Consider the following 19,170-nt stretch of genomic DNA (forward strand, 5'->3'; position numbering starts at 1 on the left):
AGCAGGAAAGTTGACAAATATTAATGTCAACTTTAAACAGAAATCGCAAATGTAAACCCCAGGAAGCAAAATCATATTGTGGCCCTAGCCCATGTGGCTCAGTTGGTTGGCATCGGCCCCTGCACAAAAATGTTGCAGGTTCAATTCCCAGTAGGGGGCCTGCAGGAGGCAGCCAATTGATGCTATGTTCTCACATCGATGTTTCTCTCTCTCCCTCCCTCTCCCTTCCTCTCTAAAAATCAACAAACTATTCTCCAGAAAGAGAGTATATTGGGGAAATGCTAGCTGTCTAAATTTAGTTCTTTCCAGCACACCAGAGACCTGGCATTCATTGCCTTTGCTAAGATTTTGTTCCTGGTCCCAGAACTATGAAGGTTCACATTTTTATCCTGTGTAAAAAAAGATGAATAGTAGTCTTGACCAACAGACATTTCAGGATGAAAAACGTAGTAGAGAAAGATGAATATCACATGATCTCACTCATTTGTGGAATATAATGAACAACATAAACTGGTGAACAAAATAGATTCAGAGATATAGAAGTATTGAACAGACCTTCAAACCTCAGAGGGAAGGCAGGGGAGGGTGGGAGTTGCGGGGTGGGGGTGGGGGGCGTAAGAGATCAACCAATGGACTTGTATGCATGCATATAAGCATGAGCAATGGACATAGACAGTAGGGGTTGAGGGCATGTGCTGGGGGGTGGGAGCGGCCAGGGATCAATGGGGGAAAAAAGACATAAATAATACTTTGAATAATAAAGAAACTAAGTTTTTTTAAAAAAAGAAGTTAGTAGGCTCTGGAGTTATTCAGAACTAGGTTTAAATCTAGGATTTTAAATGCACTGGCTAGTCAACAAGTTAAACAGTAGTCAAGTTACTTAACCTTAATTTTGGTTTCCTGATCGCTAAAATGAGAGTAATTGCCCTATCCGGTTTGGCTCAGAGGTTAGAGCTTCAGCCCTTGGACTGAATGGTCGCGGGTCTGGTTCCGGTCAAGGGCATGTACCTCGGTTGCAGCTCCATCCCTGGTGTGTGCAAGAGGCAACCAATCAATGTGTCTCTCTCACATTGATGTTTCTCTCTCTCTGTCTCTCCCCCTCCCTTCCACTCTCTCTAAAAATCAGTGGGAAAAAATACCCTCGGGTGAGGCTTAACAACAACAAAATAAAAAATAAATAAAATGGGAGTAATAATAACAACTATTACCTCATATCGAATTTTTAAGGGTTAAGGTAGGTAACAAATATAAAGCCAGGGTCTAGCAACCAAAAAATACTCTCTAAACAGAAAAACTTGTTACTGTGTTTGAATATAATATGAATTCTAGCCATAAAGTATTGTTCATCTTACTCTGATGGTAATTTCTCCTCACATAGGGTTTCTTGGGTCAAAATATGATGACTCTGTAACAATTCTGTGACCTCAGTGGCCTTTTCCCCTAGGATTACAGAAATACAGCAGATCTAAGATGTTTGAGCCACACGGTAAGTTGGCTCTTTTAGAACCTGTACCTTCTCATAGACTTACCGGTCCGATCTTGGCTGAAGGAATGATTTTCATACTTTCCACTCCTTGTGGTTATGGTCACATCATAGAGGCGCCCAGGGGTGAGGGAGCTGAAGGAGCATTCGCTGACGGACTTGGCGATAATGAGGGACTGAACCACCTTGCCATCATGAGACAGAGTCACTACATAGTTATCCACATCTCCAGGAGCTGGCAGCCAGGATATGCTGAGGTAGTCATTGCGACCAGAATTGTTTACCGTTACTCCACTCACACTGGAAGGGACTAGGATTGTAAAAGGGGGAGAATAGTTTTAAAAGAAAAGCACAATCAAAAAAGTTTGAGTCATTTATCATGGTGACAAAAAACAGTGTGAACTCAGGAGATCAAACCTGAGTATAAGAAAGAGGTCAACACATGCTATGAGTGCTCTCATATCAGAAGGCAAATCAAAATGAAAATGCAAGGAGGCCTTTCGGATGCTAGTAAGCCTGCAACCCTGGCATGTGCCCTGACCAGGAATTGAACCATGACCTCTTGGTTCATAGGTCAACACTCAACCACTGAGCTGCACAGGCCGGCTGGTTTGGCCCTACTGCATTTTTTATGGTGTAGCTGTTCATAAAGTATTTTAAGTGGAGGCATTTTGATGTAAATGTGTCAGGACGTCCCCTATGTAGAAACGGGAACACACATCCTAACAATCCAAATAAAAGTGTTTGAATCAAACTCATCAGTAATGATGACTGGATGAAATGGTAAAGAATGCAATAGCTTTTTTAGAAAGCTTAGACTTGAGCATAGCTTTGATCTCCTTGCAATGAATTTATTTATTCCTGGGGAGTCTAATAACTAACACAACCAGAGGTGGTTTTTTTTTTTTTCTCTCTTTGCAAAGCATTTCCTGCCCTCTAGTGGCAAAAACAAACAAACCTAGAATCTTCTCTTGGAATCAACAAGTCTGGCGATTGGACCAACTGTGGTCAGAAAGAGCCATTGTGGTGAGAACAGCCTTTCTGATGTCAACCATAATCATTGACTTATTTTAATTGGGCTGAGTACCACAGACATTCACTGAGAGCTTACGATCTGCCAAGTGTACAAAATGGAAAAGATGTGGATACCCTTCAGAAGTTCCCTGGCTAGAAGTAGTTTGCAAATTAATAACTGTGGTATTGTGTCAGAAATTAGTGCATAGTAAATAGTATTGCCTTTGATGGCTATCAAAATAAAGTCCTATAGTATATACAAATTGCATGACTGTTTTCATCATCAGTTGATTGACTTCAGCTAAATATCTATATATATAAAAGCCTAAGTGACCGTTAAGACTAGTCAACCGAACGACCGGTTGACTGGTCACTATGACACGCACTAACCACCAGGGGGCAGATGCTCAATGCAAGAGCTACCCTCTGGTGATCACTGTGCTCCCACAGGTAACCTCCCATGGCCAGCCAACCTCCTGTAGCACCTCCCCCTGCCGGCTAGGCCCGATTAGCCCTGATTGGGACTGGGCGAGACAGCCCCAATTGCCAGCCAGGCCGAGGGACCCACCTGTGCACAAATTCATGCACCAGGCCTCTAGTTTTCATATAACTGTCAATATCAATTCATCATGTATAATGGATGAGATTTGGCATCAAATGACTATCATGTCATCACAAAGTGAGTTCTGTCACTTATTGGAGATTTTTAGAAAATTTAGAATTCACTGTCTCCTACCCTCATTCCCCCCACCCTCCATTTTCATTCCTGGAAGAGCAACATTTACCTTCTGGATGGTACCAAGACTTGGCTTTTAGGAAGATCAGAAATTAACCTGTGTATAGAATGTTTTAAAAATGGAACTCTGGAGGTCCATGTGCTCTTCTTACCTGTCCTTCCTTCCACCACCGCTTGTCGGGAAGAGATCCCTCCGCTTACTGTTGTTACCACCACGGAGTAGAGACTGCCTGATTTGAGGGAGTGGAAGCTGTATGTGCTAGTCTCACTGGAGACACTTTCATTTTTGATGACCACATTTTCATGGATGAGTAAGACTTGGTAGAACTCTATGTCTCCTGCTGCCTGGGTCCAGTTAGTAAATAGGCTGCTGGTTGTCCCTTGGTTGGCCACATGCAAGCCAGTCACTTGGGCAGGCACTAAAACACAGTAGACAGAGAGAGAAAAAAACAGATGACACTTAGTCACCCTAGGGAAGTGTAATAAAAATAAGTAAAATATGGAGACAGTTTTGAAGATGCATATATATATATCTATATATGCATATAGATATATTATATATATATTTGTTATAGGCTGTCAAGCTCTATTTCCTGTGGCATATGGCAAACTACTCCCCCACAGAGACTCTACTATTACGGAAAAGCTGCCTATGTGGGAAATCAAAATTATTTTGGATCCAAAGATGAGATGACATCATGCCTATTAAACAGTTTTGATTTAAAACTTTCAATAATGAAAGGCTGCTGCTTTTGAAAATTGCTTACTTAATGTGATATTTATCTGCCCTTATCCCATTAGAACTGAAAGACACATCATCTACCTGAGCTGATGGTTGTTCTCAAGAGAAATTTTATTAGTATACATGAAAATGTTACAATAATATAAATTATACTGTCATATAATAATAATACCCACTGAGTGTCTGCTGTGTGCCAGTTATGGGCTCTATGCTTTATAGAGATTATATTGTGTGATACTCAAAACTCTATTAAGTTCATTTTATTATTCCCTTTACTGAGGAGGAAACCAAAGATCATAAAATGTAAGTAATTTAGTCTATATTACAGTGTTAGCAAATAATTTGGGGTTCAAATCCTGATCTGCCTAACCTGTGAACCTGAGCTCTTTTCCTAATTGGTACCTACTGTGATTTCTAGTCTATCCATTGACAAATCTTTCACACAAATCTTGAAGTTGGCACTTAATCAACATACATCTTCTCTGTGCCTCTTCCCTGAATTATGATAATCAAAGCAATTGACCCTGGCACAATTCTTCTCAGGATTCTTTGACTTTTGGATTCAGATACAAACATATTTATTAAACAATATTATTTTGGACAAAGATGGTCAAAAGGTACAAATTTCCAGTTACAAGATAAACAAATACTAGGGAAGTACAATATGAATGTGATAGCTAACACTGCTATATAATATATAGGAAGTTTGATGAGAGTAAATTCTATGAGTTCTCATCACAAGGAGAATATATTTTTCCTTTGTATTGTATCTACAGAAGAAGATGGATGTTAGCTGAACTTATTGTGGTAAACACTTCATAATATATGTAAATCAATCCATCATACTATATGCCATAAACTTAGTAATGTATACCAATTATTTTTCAATGAAACTGGAAAAAATTAATATACATGATCAGAAAATTCCATTTTAATTCCAAATTTCATGTGTAAAGCAAAGGAATTAATATGTCAAAACAATTTTGAAAAAGAAGAACAAGAATGGAGGACTAACATCATCTAATGTCAAGACTTACTAGAAAGCGACAGTAATGAAGACAGTGTGATACTGGCAAAAGGACAGACACATAGATCAATAGAACAGAACTGAGAGTCCAGAAATAGAACAACACATGTATAGTCAATTGATTTTTTACAGAGATTCAGGGGCAATTAAGTAGAAAAAAGACAGTCTTTTAATAAATAGGGCTGAAATTATTAGATGTTTATATGCAAAAAATTAAACATTGACCCGTATCTCACACACATATAAAATTTAACTCAAAAGAAATTACATATCTAAATTTAAAACCTAAAACTATAAAAACTTTTAGGAGAAAATCTTTGTGACTTTATCTTAAGCAAAACAAAAATTTCTTAGATATGATATCAAAAGCATGATCTATGAAAAAAACCTTATAAATTAGACATGAAAATAAAAAGTGTATATTCTGTAAAATACACTAATAAATTAATGAAAAGACAAACCACAGACTTGGGGAGAACATTTCAATGCATATTTCTGATCATGGGCTTATATCTGGCATAAAGAATTCTCAAAACTCAATTATAAGAAATAAACATGGACAAAATATTTGAAAATATCTTCTTCCCCAAAGAAGATAAATGGATGGTAAATAAGCATATGAAAAGATGCTCAAAACCATTAGTTATCAGGGAAAGGCAAATTGAAAAATGAGATATCACTACATACTTACTAGAATGGTTAACATTTTTAAAAAAACATCTGCTGAGGATAAGGAGGAACTGGAAATCTCATACATTGTTAGTGGGGCTGTAAAATTTTACAACCACATTGGAAAACAGTTGCTTACAAAGTTAAACATATGCTTACCATATGATCTAGCACTATAAGTGGTAGGTTTATTTATTTATTTATTTATTTATTTATTAAATATATTTCCTTATTGATTTCAGAGAGGAAGGGAGAAGGAGTGAGAGACAGAAACATCAATAATGAAAGAGAATCATTGATTGGCTGCCTCCTGCACACTCCCTACTGGGGATCGAGCCCACAACCCAGGCATGTGCCCTTGGCCAGAATCAAACCTGGGACCCTTCAGTCCACAGGCTAACGCTCTATCCACTGAGCCAAGCCAGCTAGGGCAGTGGTAGGTTTAATTAAAATGATTCTAAGTCTAAAACAATGTCTTGGACTTCCATTTCTGACAGGATGATGACCCCCCTCCCCCACCCCCAATCAACACAACTACATGTAGTGAATAAAACACAAAGATGTAAATGCATAAATGAGTTGTCAAGAATGTAAGGAATTCTCAGAGACCTAATAGTAAGTTATAAAGAGGTAACTGGCTAACTGAAGTAGACATTCATCCTGAAGTCATGTTTTAAACATACATTTAAGCTTTGACTTTATAGCTTTGTACGATCTACAAAATAGGAGACAAAGTGTAGGACTTTCCCAGGCTGAGGAACTTTGTAAGTAACATTGGAATCCTGAAATACTGCATTCTAAGTGTAAATAAAATAAATATTCCCTTTTTACTCTTCACATCACCCCAACCTCCTTAACAGTGGATGGAAAAGAAAAATTGTCCTCTGAGAATTCATAACCTCAAGACAGCATCAGTAAACTTGCAACTTAAATTCATAAGACCTGGATGATCAAAAAATCTCAAGGTAACAATTTAGATTAAAATAGGTCTGGGTTGATAGTAGTCCTGTGTACCTGAAAGAATCAAATGAAAAGAAAGTTCTTTTTGAAACCTATTTTCAAACAAGGCATCAAAGAGTTCCCACAGAATAAAATCCTAAGGTATGTGAGTTTACAGTAAAAAAGTACAAATATTTAAGGAAGTAAAGTGCCATGAGCAAAAGGCAACAAACCCAATAGGCAACAGAAGTGCGCTTCTGAAGATTTCAAATAATTATCAGATATAAAATGTAAAATAAAAAGTGTTAATAAGCTTATAGCAATAAAGGAAGAGAATGGAAATATGACTAAAGAGAATCAAAGAAAATGTTTAAAAGTGAAAAACATATCAATTATTAAAACTTAATGGGTTGACTTAAAAATAGTTTAGAAAGAAACACAGAAAGAATTAATGAACTAAAACAAAGAGCAGAGCTGAGGAAATTAACCAGATTACAGCCCAGAAAGCAAGTACATGAAAAAAAATAATATCCTAAATTACCAGTATATATATATAATAACTCTAGAATATTAGTAGGAGACACAGAGGGGGAATGGAGAAGAGGCAAAAGCAATATTAGAGTTAATAGATGAGAATTTCCAGGATTGACGAACGATACTAATCTGCAAATACAGAAATCCCAATAATCTTAAGCAAGGATAAACAAAAAGTCTGTACTTAGATCATTACTGTGAACAGCAGAACACCAAAGGCCAAGAGCAGATCTTAAAAGCAATCATAGAAAACAGATTACACATAGAGAAATAAAAATTAGGTTGACAGCTAACTTTTTAAAGTCAATAATAAATTTCAGAAAGACTCAAATTAATATCTTTAATGTACTAAAAGAAAATAACTTTCAGCAAAATTATAACCCAGGGAAAATATTTTTCAAAGTTGAGAACTATATAAAGACATACCCAGAAAAACAAAAGTGTAGAGAGTTTGTCAGTAAACATCTCAGTAAAGAAACTTGAAGAATGTTCTCTAAGATGAAGAAACGTAATACAAGATGGAATTTGAGATACAGGAGGAAAAGATGAAGAAAAATTTGGTAAATTGGTGGGTCAATCCAAGGATACAATAATTACATTTTTTTTGTGGGGTTAAAAAAGAAGAGAGAAATAAAATACAGGACAACAATAGTATATAAATTGGAAAGGGATGTCTTTGATGATGACCTTGCTTCCTATTTCACTTAGAAAATGAGAGTTATCAAAAGATAACTGCTACCACTACATCTATTTACTGTATCTGCACCCATATACTCTCTTTCTCCCATTTGACTCTCAAGTTTTACTACTCATGTCATTTCCAAAGCCTATTCTTTCACTGGTGCTATAGATCCCAATACTTCTTGCTTATTCATAGAATAATTGCAACAATTCTTCCCTCTCTCTGTATAGTCGCACCATTCCTCTTTCTTCTAAAATATGTTGTCCTTTATTCTATCATTAAAAAATAACCCTCCTTTCAAGCATACTTTCTCTTTCAGATGCTGCCCTATTTCTCTGCTTTCCTTTGCAGCAAAACTCCTTGGAAATGTTGTTCTCTGCTCGGTTTTAATTTTAGCAAAATAAGCTCAAAGTAAAACAAAACACGGAACTATTAAAGACAAGAGCTGAAATTAGTAAAAATAAAAAAAAACAAAAAACCAGAAAGGATCCATAAATCAATTCCCAGCACATAAAAGGCATTTAGTGAACATTTATAAGTTGAGTGTTAGACAATTCAGCAGACAGGATACTTCTAAAGCCTAAAGTTTATGAAGAATATTACCTGTTCTTCCTTTCGTTGAAGATGAATTTTTTAAGTCTCCACTAATACTGGTGACAGTAGCTATGTATTTTCGTCCAGGCACCAGGTCAGTAAAAGTGAATTCTTTGGCTTCTTTGGGGAGTGACTTGTGGATGAGCAAGAGGTTTCTGTCCGCTAGTGAAATGATGTATTTTTCCCATTCTGCAGCAGGGGTCTGCCACATGATGCCCAGGGAGGTTTCATTGGCATGTTTGACACGAAGCTGGAGGACAGCCATGGGGACTGAGGAAAAGCAATGGAGACGTGGGTCACTGACTGACTCAGAAACACTCACATATTCTTTAGAGCTGTTTTCTCCCATCCACAGAAGTATTCCAATTCAGCATTTTTTTTCTGAATGCTTATGAAAAAATAAAAACTCATCACAAGATATTTCTTTATATAACAAACAGAAATAAGGATTTAAAACAATACTATTGGAAAATATGGGGTCTCTCATTTTTGGCCACATAATACTTTACGAGTGCTTATGTCTTCATATGTATGCTATGATATGAAAATATTTCATTGGATCTTGTCATCCACAAAACCACAGAGGGAGATCCATGTTTGAGTACTTTGGGAGGATTAGGAGTGTCTGTTGCCTCCCTAGCTTGGAAAGACAAAGTGATTTTCCCCTTTATTTCGAAGGGAGGAACACTGATGTGTTCATGAAAGGGAGAGTAATAATAATAATAATAAAGCTGGTCACTAATAATAATAATATTTGATTAAAGACTCCAAATATCCAAATAACTGAAATCTCTCCCACTTTTTATTATTAAAACTTCTAGGAGACATTGTGAAGAGTAAAGTGCTAATCCATAAAACAGAATCAAGTGTGCAAAATTATCTTGTGAATTTTCTGTCCACCAAAGACATTTTCTGTCATCTCCTGTGATAACAATGCCTTCTTCTAGAATCCCTCTTGAAGGACCGGCCTGAGTCTCTACTTGAAGAAGTGTCCCTCCTTTCAGAAATATGTACTTGGTAATTTGCTTGATTTGTTTCTTGTTTTCATCACAGATTTGCTTGCAAGCAGACAACGTACCATGAACATTCCTCTCTATTAATGAAAGCTTTTCGATGTTGGGGTCCATGCTTTCAAACTTTGTAAGAGCTTGTTGAAGTTGGCAAGGGTTCTGTTAAACCATTCGCTGTGAATTTACTTGGGGGTTCTCTTTCTTCCCCTGGTTTCCTTTTTCTTACTCCTTCATCTATGTGTTCCTGCTCCAGTTCCAATAACTCATTAGTCACTTCCTCAGGAAGCACCTCTGGGAGCTCAATGGCATCCTCATCCACGCCCAGTTTAAAGTTGATTGCCACCTCAAACACAGCTTTGTTGATTTTTACAACCTCCTCACCCTTGGCAAATCCTTTGAAGTCATGGATAAACCTCTAGAATTTCTTCTTTCAGATGACATTTATACACTCCTTGGTGATATCACCCCAAGCCGAAGCAAGGTTCTTGATGAAGACATAGATGTTGAATCCTTCAAGAATTGCATCAGTGTTTTCTCAGTGTCTTCCTCAGCTACAGCAGTAGCCGGGGCCGGGGGCGGGAGGAGGGGGGGCGAGAAGGGAGTCCTCCCCAGGCCCTTCAAAGCTCCTATGACTCCTTGGTCTATTCGTTGGATCAAAGAGGTGGTGTTGATATGGGAAGAAGATCACCAATAAAAGGGAGATATCCAGAAGCATTACCAACAATAAGCAAAATCTTGAAAGGTATGTTATTCTCCAAACATAGCAATTCAGGAAGGCATTCTGGAAGAGGATGCACACTGGCAGTGTGTGCCTATTGGTATGCTTGAAGGTCCCGTGACTCTCACTGTGCCAGATCACAAAGGGTTTTCAATTTGTAGCCTGCAACATTGTTCCCATGGAAGAATAATAGTCCTTAAAAGCCTTGAAACCTGGCACTGACTTGGCCTCTTTATGGATAGAAGTCCTTTGAGATATCTGTTTCCAGAATAGGGAGGTTTCATTTTTATTGAATATTTGGTTTGGAAAGTAATTTCCTCCACAATCAGCTTATCTAGAGTTTCCAAACATGCTTCTACCTTCAAATTGGCACTCGCAGACTCACCAGTTACATTCACATTATGTAATGAATAATGATCCTTGAATCGTTTAAATCACACAGAGCTAGCAGGAAACTCAACATCATAGTCGGGTCCAGCCTTTTCTTCCAACGTCGCAAACAGACATTTTCCTTTGGCCGTGATTGTCATGGTGCTAAAAGAGATATGCTTCTGTGTCTGGTCTTCCATCCAGGTCACTAGAAGTTTCTCCATGTCTGATATAGGCCCTTCTCAAATTTTTGTGAGTCTTGCCTCTTTCAATGGAACAGATCCTTTAACAGCTTCCATCACCTTATTCTTGTTCTTCAGGATGATAGCTATGGTGGAATGGGACATGCCTGACTGATGAGCAATAACCATCACTGATTTCCCACCTTCGCAGTCCTTAACCACTTCAATTTCATTTCCGGATCAATCCCTCTATGTGGCCTCTTACTGGCAACATTAGCAGTGGATTTTATACACTTAGGAGGCATGATGAACAAAACAACACAAGATTAAATTAAGCACAGAACAAATAATGCAGTAAACATGAGATGTTTGAGGCTGCTTCTGCTGTAACATGACATACTGTTTTACAGCAACCTTTTATTTAATAAATAGAAAGAGTGCACTCTAAAATAATGTCCACATTATGTAATTATATACAAATATACAAATCGGTAACAGTATAGTCAATATACAAGTCAGTAACATAGTAGTAAATATATACATCAGTAATACAGCCTTTTATTATCAAGTAGCATGTACTGCACACAACGGTATATGCTATGCTTTGACATGACTAGCAGAGCAGGTTTGTTACACCAGCATTACTGCAAACACGTGAGTAATGCATTGAGCTGTGATGTCACAATGTTTATGACACCACTAGGTCATAGGACTTTTTAACTTCATTATAATCTTATGAGACCACTGTTGTATATGCTGTTCGTCACTGACCAAAATGTTGTTATGCGCCTCATGACTGTATAAAATAATAGTGTTACTAGTGGAAGGGATTTCTAATGTTCTCATTTGACAAAATTAAACATTAGTAACCCTATTTCAGTCTGAAAATGTATAACATCTAAAATTCAGAAAATGACATTGACAGCTACCTGGGTTACTTGGTAAAGGGACCGAATTAAAATTCCATCAGTCATTAGCACCTTGATACTTGCTTACCTGTCCTGCCTTGGCAACGCTTAGAGTTCTTCAGATTTCCACTCTCAACAGTGACTTCTACCTCATACTGTCTTCCCGGTATGAGCCCTATGTCATCTATGACATAATGTGTTTCTTCCTTTCCCACGGTGATGTTGAGCAGCACCAAGGAATCCTTGAAGAGCAGGATACGATACTGCTCCCAGTCTCCAGCAGGGGGCGACCAGCTCACTACGAGGGACCTCACCGAACCATTGCTGTTTGCCTCCAGGTTCCCAACCTTCTCTGGAACTAAATGGTGAAATGATGTCAAAAAGGAGACACTAAAAACCAGAAGTAAGGATGCTTATTCACTCTTCATGGGCAGCAGGAGACACGAGACCTAATATCTGCAGCTCATACCATTTCTATCCCCACCTGATGTTCGTGGATTGCAAATGAGTGTTTTCTTTCCTCACTATGAAGACAGTTGACACTCCAGAAATGTATGCCCGACTCACTTTAGTAGTATATCAGTAATGTGATCTTCTGCAATACTGTTAATAACCTACTAATATGAACGCCGTTTGCACACCAGTTCTAGAGACAATATTGATGTTGCATCTAATGACCGCGACATTGAGGGATATGGCATTTTTTCGAAAAGACTGCATGTTGTGGTCATAAAATATCCCTCTTTCAGTTGAAAAACACTGATCTGGCAATACAGCTCTGATTGTATTCCTTTGCTCAAAAACATTCACGGTCTCTCCATTAACTGCAGAACAAACCAAGTCCTTGGTGTGGCATTTGCAGTTCTCTACCACAATAAGCCTCCATATCCTTCCAGTCTCCTGACTCCTCTCGCAGCCTCTCCCTCCTGCCCCACCCTCTCCAATGCTGGCCTCCAGGAGCTTGCTCTGCAGACGTGTAAGTCTCCTGGACTCTTCTGCTTTTGCTTATGTCATCCCTCCCACCTCAAACCCCCTTTCCTTGTTTCTCTTCAGGAAGTCTTTACTGCTCTTCTGAAAGAAATGTTTGTTCTCTTGTCTCTCTGGACATATGGTTCTTACTTGGGGTCTCTAACAACACAGAGAATGGACTCTGGAATCAGACAGCCTGATTTCAACTCCAGCCACACTATTTACTGGCTGATGACTATGGACAAGTTATCTGTAAAACTGTGATAATAATTGGACCTTTATTGTGAGAACTCAATGAAATAATGGCGTAAAGTCAGTGCCTGACACATGGAAATAGCAACACAATTACCATTATTAAAATGTACTGCAGTATTTTTATTTTGTGTGGGTATGTTCTACATTTGTGTGATTAGAACATAATTTCCTTAAGAGCAAGGGGGTCTGCAAGTAACTATTTCAGGCTTTGCGGACCATTATGGTCTTTGTCTCGTATTTTTCTTTCTGTGTTTTTGTAAACCCTTAAAAATGTAATAACCACTCAGCGAGGGGCTATACAAAAACAGGGTATAGGTTATATTTGGCAGAAGGATATAGTTTGCTGAACCCTGCTATTTTAACAAATCCCAAAGCTCATGCTACAATAATTTACACATAGAAGGCACTGGGTAAATGTTTGGTGACTTAAATTATTAAAATAATTTAGTAAAAATATGGCTAAGTGCTAACTGGCCTTTACTATAAATGCTGATTGGAAATATTTCATTTATTAGTATCAATGCAAATGCATTTTTGCTACTTAAGTGGTGTGATGTGAAATAGCACAGGGGAGAGCCAGTTATGTAAATCACGCAGGAATCAATCCAAACACATTTGCTTAAATAACTCAGATAAATGCAATTAACCCTCTGCTTTACTCTGTATGTGGGGCCTGACCACAGACACCCTCAATTATGTAGAGTCTACATAATTGGTCTACATAATATACTTCCCCAGGTTAGGAAAGGGGTTTTCCTTCTCCTCTTTTAAGATGGATCAGAGACTGATTTGGGCAACCAAGGAATATTCTGGGGTCCATCCTCACCTGTTCTGCCCACTGCCATCTTCTGAGCAGACAATTCGCCAGAGACACAGCTGATGGTAACTTGATAAAGTCGTCCAGGGGTTAAGCCTTTAAATTGGGTTTCTGTAACCTGGGGTGCTAATGTTCTGGAGTCTGTGATGGTCCCTTGGTGAGACAGCGTGATGTTGTAGGAATCCACATTTCCAGGAGGTCTTTGCCACTTGACTTTTAGGGATGTCAAAGTGCCATCATTTGTCACCTTCAGATTTGAGACTTCTGTGGGGGCTAATTAGGAAGAAAGGATAAGTGGCTTTAACTAAGATAGCTTACCAGTCTTGTGGCCAAATTTTGACCTGAATTTTATTTCTATTTTTTTTAAAATATATTTTTATTGATTTCAGAGAAGAAGGGAGAGGGAGAAAGAGATAGAAACATCAATGATGAGAATCATTGATTGACTGCCTCCTGCATGCCCCCTACTGGGGATCGAGCCTGCAACCCCGGGCATGTGCCCTTGACAGGAATTGAACCTGGGACCCTTTGGTCCGAAGGCTGATGCTCTATCCACTGAGCCAAACCAGCTAGGGCTGACCTGAATTTTAATCTTGACAAGCCACACCCACTGCACAGAAGAAAATGACATCTTCATGAGGCAAATATAATACTGCAAAACCAAAGAAAGGCCATCTGGCTGGTGGAAAGAGCACCAACGTGGCAGTAGGAGTTTGAATTCTGGCTCAGACTGAGTTGAGTTGGCTGGGCGGCCCTGGGCAGCTCTGCCCATCTCACTGAGCCTCGGGGTCCTATTGGTAAATGAGCACTTGGTCAAAATTCTCAAAGAGGTCGTCATCTGCCTAATTTCTCCCCCTCTTTATGTATCTAATAATAGCAAGTACATAATAGATTGGCTAACTGATTGGCTAAAACAAAATTTTGTGTGCTAAAAATACTTTATTTTTCATTTTAAAGGATTATAAAATTAAAGCTTAAGAGTTGTGTCAATGACTCACTGATCCTGAAATTAAAATTATATCTTGTTCTTCCTTCTACTACTACTCCTCAAAAATAATAAAAAAAGTTTTGTCATTATTTCATCAATGGAAAATGATCACAAAGGAGATATTTTGGTGAATATGTTTTCTACCTCTTGCTCATGCTGTATTTTGGGGCTTCGTTAATGGCATAATATAAATTAACAACACTTCATTAAAAGAATGATTTTGCACAAATCAGTTAGAAGCGTAATTTGTTCTTGATATACATAAACAATTCTTAAGGTATATGGTATATCTTTGTTGGGAATGTCTATACATCTTTGAGATGTGATATGAAAGGTATATGTAAATGTATGGTATCCAAATACATTCCCACAAGCCTCTGAAAGTTCCAGAAACTCTCATTATTAGAATAATTTTTAAGGCACTACATATCTGAGTTTATGTTAAAATTAGATACTTTCCCAAGAGAGTGTATTTATGAACTCATTAGAAGATTAGAATCAATTAAAATGTAAGTTCCATGAGGGCAAAGACTCTGTCTCTTTTGGGTGTTGTTATATCCTCAACGCCTAACACACAGTTCACACCCAAACAATATTGAATAAATGAATTTGTGTGTGTGTGTGTGTGTGTGTGTGTGTGTGTGTGTGTGTGTGAATTATTCATTAAAACAGCGCACATCAGTTTATCGGGCTATATTAGGCTGTGAGACAGGTCCTGGGGTTCTGGGTCTCAGGGCATGTTTTGTTTGGCAGAGCTTTGGGGAAATGGCTGTTTCACAGGAGTGGGTCTTCACGTAGTGCTGAGAAAAGTACCCTGGTTGATGGTGAGTGAAGTCACAAAGGCAGTGGCATCCTGTTTAAGAGAAGGGAGATTGGCATACTGAAATGAGAAGCTGGGACTCTATCAGTAATTAACCTGCTACTTCAGAATGCTGCCAAGGGCTAGTCTATACTTTAGAATAAAGGGAACTCCTCTTTTTCTAATCAGAAAAGTGGATACATATTAAGGGCCTTCTATGACATATGAATTTCAATTTGTCCTATATTATCATTATTCTAGTCAATCATAAGCCTTGTTTATTAAACATTTCCTTGATTTGCACATCATTCTTGTTCAGCTAGCTGGGGCACTTACTCGTCCTGGCCAGTTTCCACTTTCGGTTTTGCAGCCCTGAAGCCTCAGTTACAATGGTGAGGTTGTAGAGGTGGCCAGATGTCAGTCCATGAAAAGTGTAGGAAGTAGCATATTTGTCCACAACAACGTTATGAACTAGGATCCCTTTATCCATTAGTATCAGCTGGTATCTTTCCACATTCCCAGAGCCATGGGACCAGGAAATCAGGAGAGAATTTGTTTTTGCTGAAATACCAATATCTTTCACCGGGGATGGCACTAATGGGATAAAATGCATTTGCAAAGTGTCATTCATAACTTCCTTGTAGAATACATAGACGCATTTAATTCAAAATTGCACATTCATTTATGTTTCTCTGTACATCTAACTTGTGTGATAAGTAATGAAAACAGCACTTTTGAGATTTCACCAGAATCTAGATTCATGCTCTTTTCAAAGTCCACAGCCTAAAGCTACATCATAGTTTATCTGTTTGTCTCTCCAATTTAATATAGTGATTCTGTAGTTTTGCCACTGAAGTATGATATGGCATCACAGCAAAGGGAAAAAGAAAAAGTAAAGAACTAAAGGAGAGGAAAAATGGAAAGAGAACAATAAAGCAGGAGAGAAAACGAGGCGGGAGTGAATGATAAGAAAGACAGCCCCGTGTGGAAGGAGATGGTGAGATATCATTGATCTTAGGGTGTCTGGGTGCCAGCAAAGACTTGTTCCAAGCATGGAGATCTTTAGAAAACATCATGACTTGATGTGATGAGGAGAATATACAAAGGAGGAAAACAGTTAGCAAATTAGTTTTATGGCACAAATTCGGAAGATGTTGTTGTCTAAGATTTGAGTTAGAAGGGCCATTAGAAAACACTTCGTTATTTTGGAGAAAACTCTAGACCCAGAGAAATGACATGATGTGTTCAAAATAACCCAACAAGCTAGCAGCACAGCCACACCTCCTTATTTTCGGTCTAGTCTTTCCATTCTATCACACAACCTTGTTGCATGTTGTTTGTATGTATGTATGTATGTATGTATGTATGTATTGTGTACCTATCTTTGATGTGGGAGCATTCTTACTTCCATCTCTTGAACTTAATACAATGTGAAAGGAGCATAGACTATTAAATACCCAACTATCTCTAATCTTACCTGTTGATCCATTGATATGAATTGTAGGGGACCGTTTATTTCCAGAAACAGCTGTGATGGCAATATTGTATTTACTACCAGCAGTAAGGTTAGAAAATGCATATTCATTCCATGAAGTACTCTCCTGAATTTGGGCCTCCTGCATCTTTTGGTGACCATCAAGTAACTGCACCTCATACCAGGTGACTCTTCCGGATGAAGGAGTCCACCCAACGTGCAGGCTGGTTGAAGTAGTCTTCTCTTTACTGATCTCAAACCTAGCAGGAGGCAAAGGGTCTGCAAGGCAAAAACCAAGAAAGAGAAGGTGGCATGAAGACTCCTGCAAAACATGCTTACCTTGCTATAATCCAGATTCATTGTTCTTAAAACACCTGCTGCCCATGAACAAACCAGCATTTTACTCCACTTCCGAACTTACCATTTAATTTAAAAAAAGAAACCCACTCAGCTACTAGTCATATAAACTCCTTTTTCTAATAAAACTTTTTGGTTGAGACAATTCTGAGTTTGGAATTCCAAGTAAGGTGATATTGTCTTTGGCTCGCAAGTTCAGCACTTTTCAAACACTGACAAACATCCAGGCTATACCTGGATAAATTATGAAAATCAACAGAAAATACAGACATTAAGAAATAATTTTGAAAGCTGTACTCAAATTTTTCTTTTTAAGGTTGTGGGTTTTCATGGCTAAGTATAGCTAACTTCTGGTTGTTTTAGATATCAGAAACCCACAAAAGATATAGGCCTGATTATGAGCCTAGGTTTGCTCACCAAAATGAATGATCTCAACAGCTGGGCTTTCCTATGTCACTAAATTTTCAAAATTTGAGTTCTGGGACATATTGGAGTTACTGAGGCCCCCAGAGTAGGTGGAAATGGGTTATTCTGCACCCAGCTGTTCACTTAGCTTCAACTCTCAAAGCCTGGGTCAGTTTGCAAAGTCCCATTTCCCATGTATCGAATCTTTGCTATGGAACTCGAAATAGGATGAAGAGCATGTCTCCAGGTTAGCAACTAAGTCAACAGTGTTTAGTGAGCAGAGAGACCATTTGAAAAACGAGACTCTCCCTGCCCTGAATACTGGGAGTAGAAACATTGAGAGACATTCACATATGAGTAATTTTCAGAAATTCCACATGCTTCTTGGTCTAGAAAGTGGGATTAAGATAGGGAAAACTAGATTTCAATTGTCAGGTCAGATATTTTAGTGGCATGGCTACAGAGATCTCAGTTCTTATCTATCTCTTGGCAAATTATAGTTTTCCCACAAAATGACTACAGGAATTCTACAATGTTCTTAGAACAGTATATATTTTTAAATGGTGCTTGTTTGTGACACTAATATTAATACAAACAGGACCAAGCTAATCTTACTCTGTATTCAAAAGGCATTTATGATCAGAGAGTTCATAAGACTATCTATGGGCAACCTAGAGACACCATACATAGACTAAATTTAGCCTGTCATCTATATAATGTGTTTATGGTTTTTGGCTATGATTTATATGAGTACATCATACTGCAAAAATTAAATAAACCACACAAGATTTTATAACATCATCAATTAACAATAATATACATGTTAGCTGAGGCAGCAGTAACTTTAAGAGCCAGAAAAGCAAGGGTGAGCTTGGAGGACAAGATTGTGTAGTTTACACCCCATCCCAGCACAGGTTCACCTGAGAGTGTAGGCTCTAGAAATTGATGACCTGGGTTTGCACCCGGCTCCCCTGCTCTGTAGCTGTGTACTCCGGGCAATTTCTGAACCTCCCTGTGCCTCAGCTGTCTCATCTATGCAATGCCGATGATACTACTATCATTTCAGTAGAATTGCTATGAAGATTAAATTGAGTATTTTATCTGGAGCACTAAAAACTGTATCTGAACATAGTAAGTGTTCAGTGTTAGTTAGTATTATTATTACTTCTATAATCAGGAGAAGATCTTGTCACAGAAGCAGGAGGTTGTAGTAGCAGAGAGCATGGGCTTTGGATTCAGAAGGAACTCAGTTCAAATCTCAGTTTCATCGTGTATCGGTCATAAGACTTTGGGCAAGTAACTTCGTCTGTCTAAGCCTCCCTTCTCCCATCTGTCTGGGGAATATAATTATAGTACCTGCATTCTTGGGGTTTTCGGTAGTAACAAAATACAGAGACGATTTTACCTGGCATACAATGGGCACTCAGTGATATAAATTTACTCTGTCTACTTGGTCATAAAAAAATTCCTCTGGCCCCACGGTTTTGGCTCAGTAGAAA

The 19,170-nt window shown here is 38.3% G+C and overlaps 1 protein-coding gene across 1 annotated transcript in view; it reads right to left on the reverse strand.

Annotated features, from left to right (window-relative positions):
• Positions 1 to 19,170, reverse strand: part of PTPRB (protein tyrosine phosphatase, receptor type B) — a 106,470-nt gene that overhangs the window by 53,622 nt on the left and 33,678 nt on the right. Inside the window, exons 5-11 of the mRNA XM_006768154.2 lie at positions 16,913 to 17,188; positions 15,772 to 16,029; positions 13,658 to 13,921; positions 11,696 to 11,965; positions 8,430 to 8,690; positions 3,386 to 3,652; positions 1,530 to 1,793 (exon numbers count right to left, since the gene is read on the reverse strand). Of these exons, the coding sequence (XP_006768217.1) occupies positions 1,530 to 1,793; positions 3,386 to 3,652; positions 8,430 to 8,690; positions 11,696 to 11,965; positions 13,658 to 13,921; positions 15,772 to 16,029; positions 16,913 to 17,188 (1,860 nt within the window). The remainder of the gene's footprint in view (positions 1 to 1,529; positions 1,794 to 3,385; positions 3,653 to 8,429; positions 8,691 to 11,695; positions 11,966 to 13,657; positions 13,922 to 15,771; positions 16,030 to 16,912; positions 17,189 to 19,170) is intronic.

This window comes from Myotis davidii, unplaced genomic scaffold, assembly GCF_000327345.1.
Source record: "Myotis davidii unplaced genomic scaffold, ASM32734v1 scaffold582, whole genome shotgun sequence".
Taxonomy (NCBI): Eukaryota; Metazoa; Chordata; class Mammalia; order Chiroptera; family Vespertilionidae; genus Myotis; species Myotis davidii.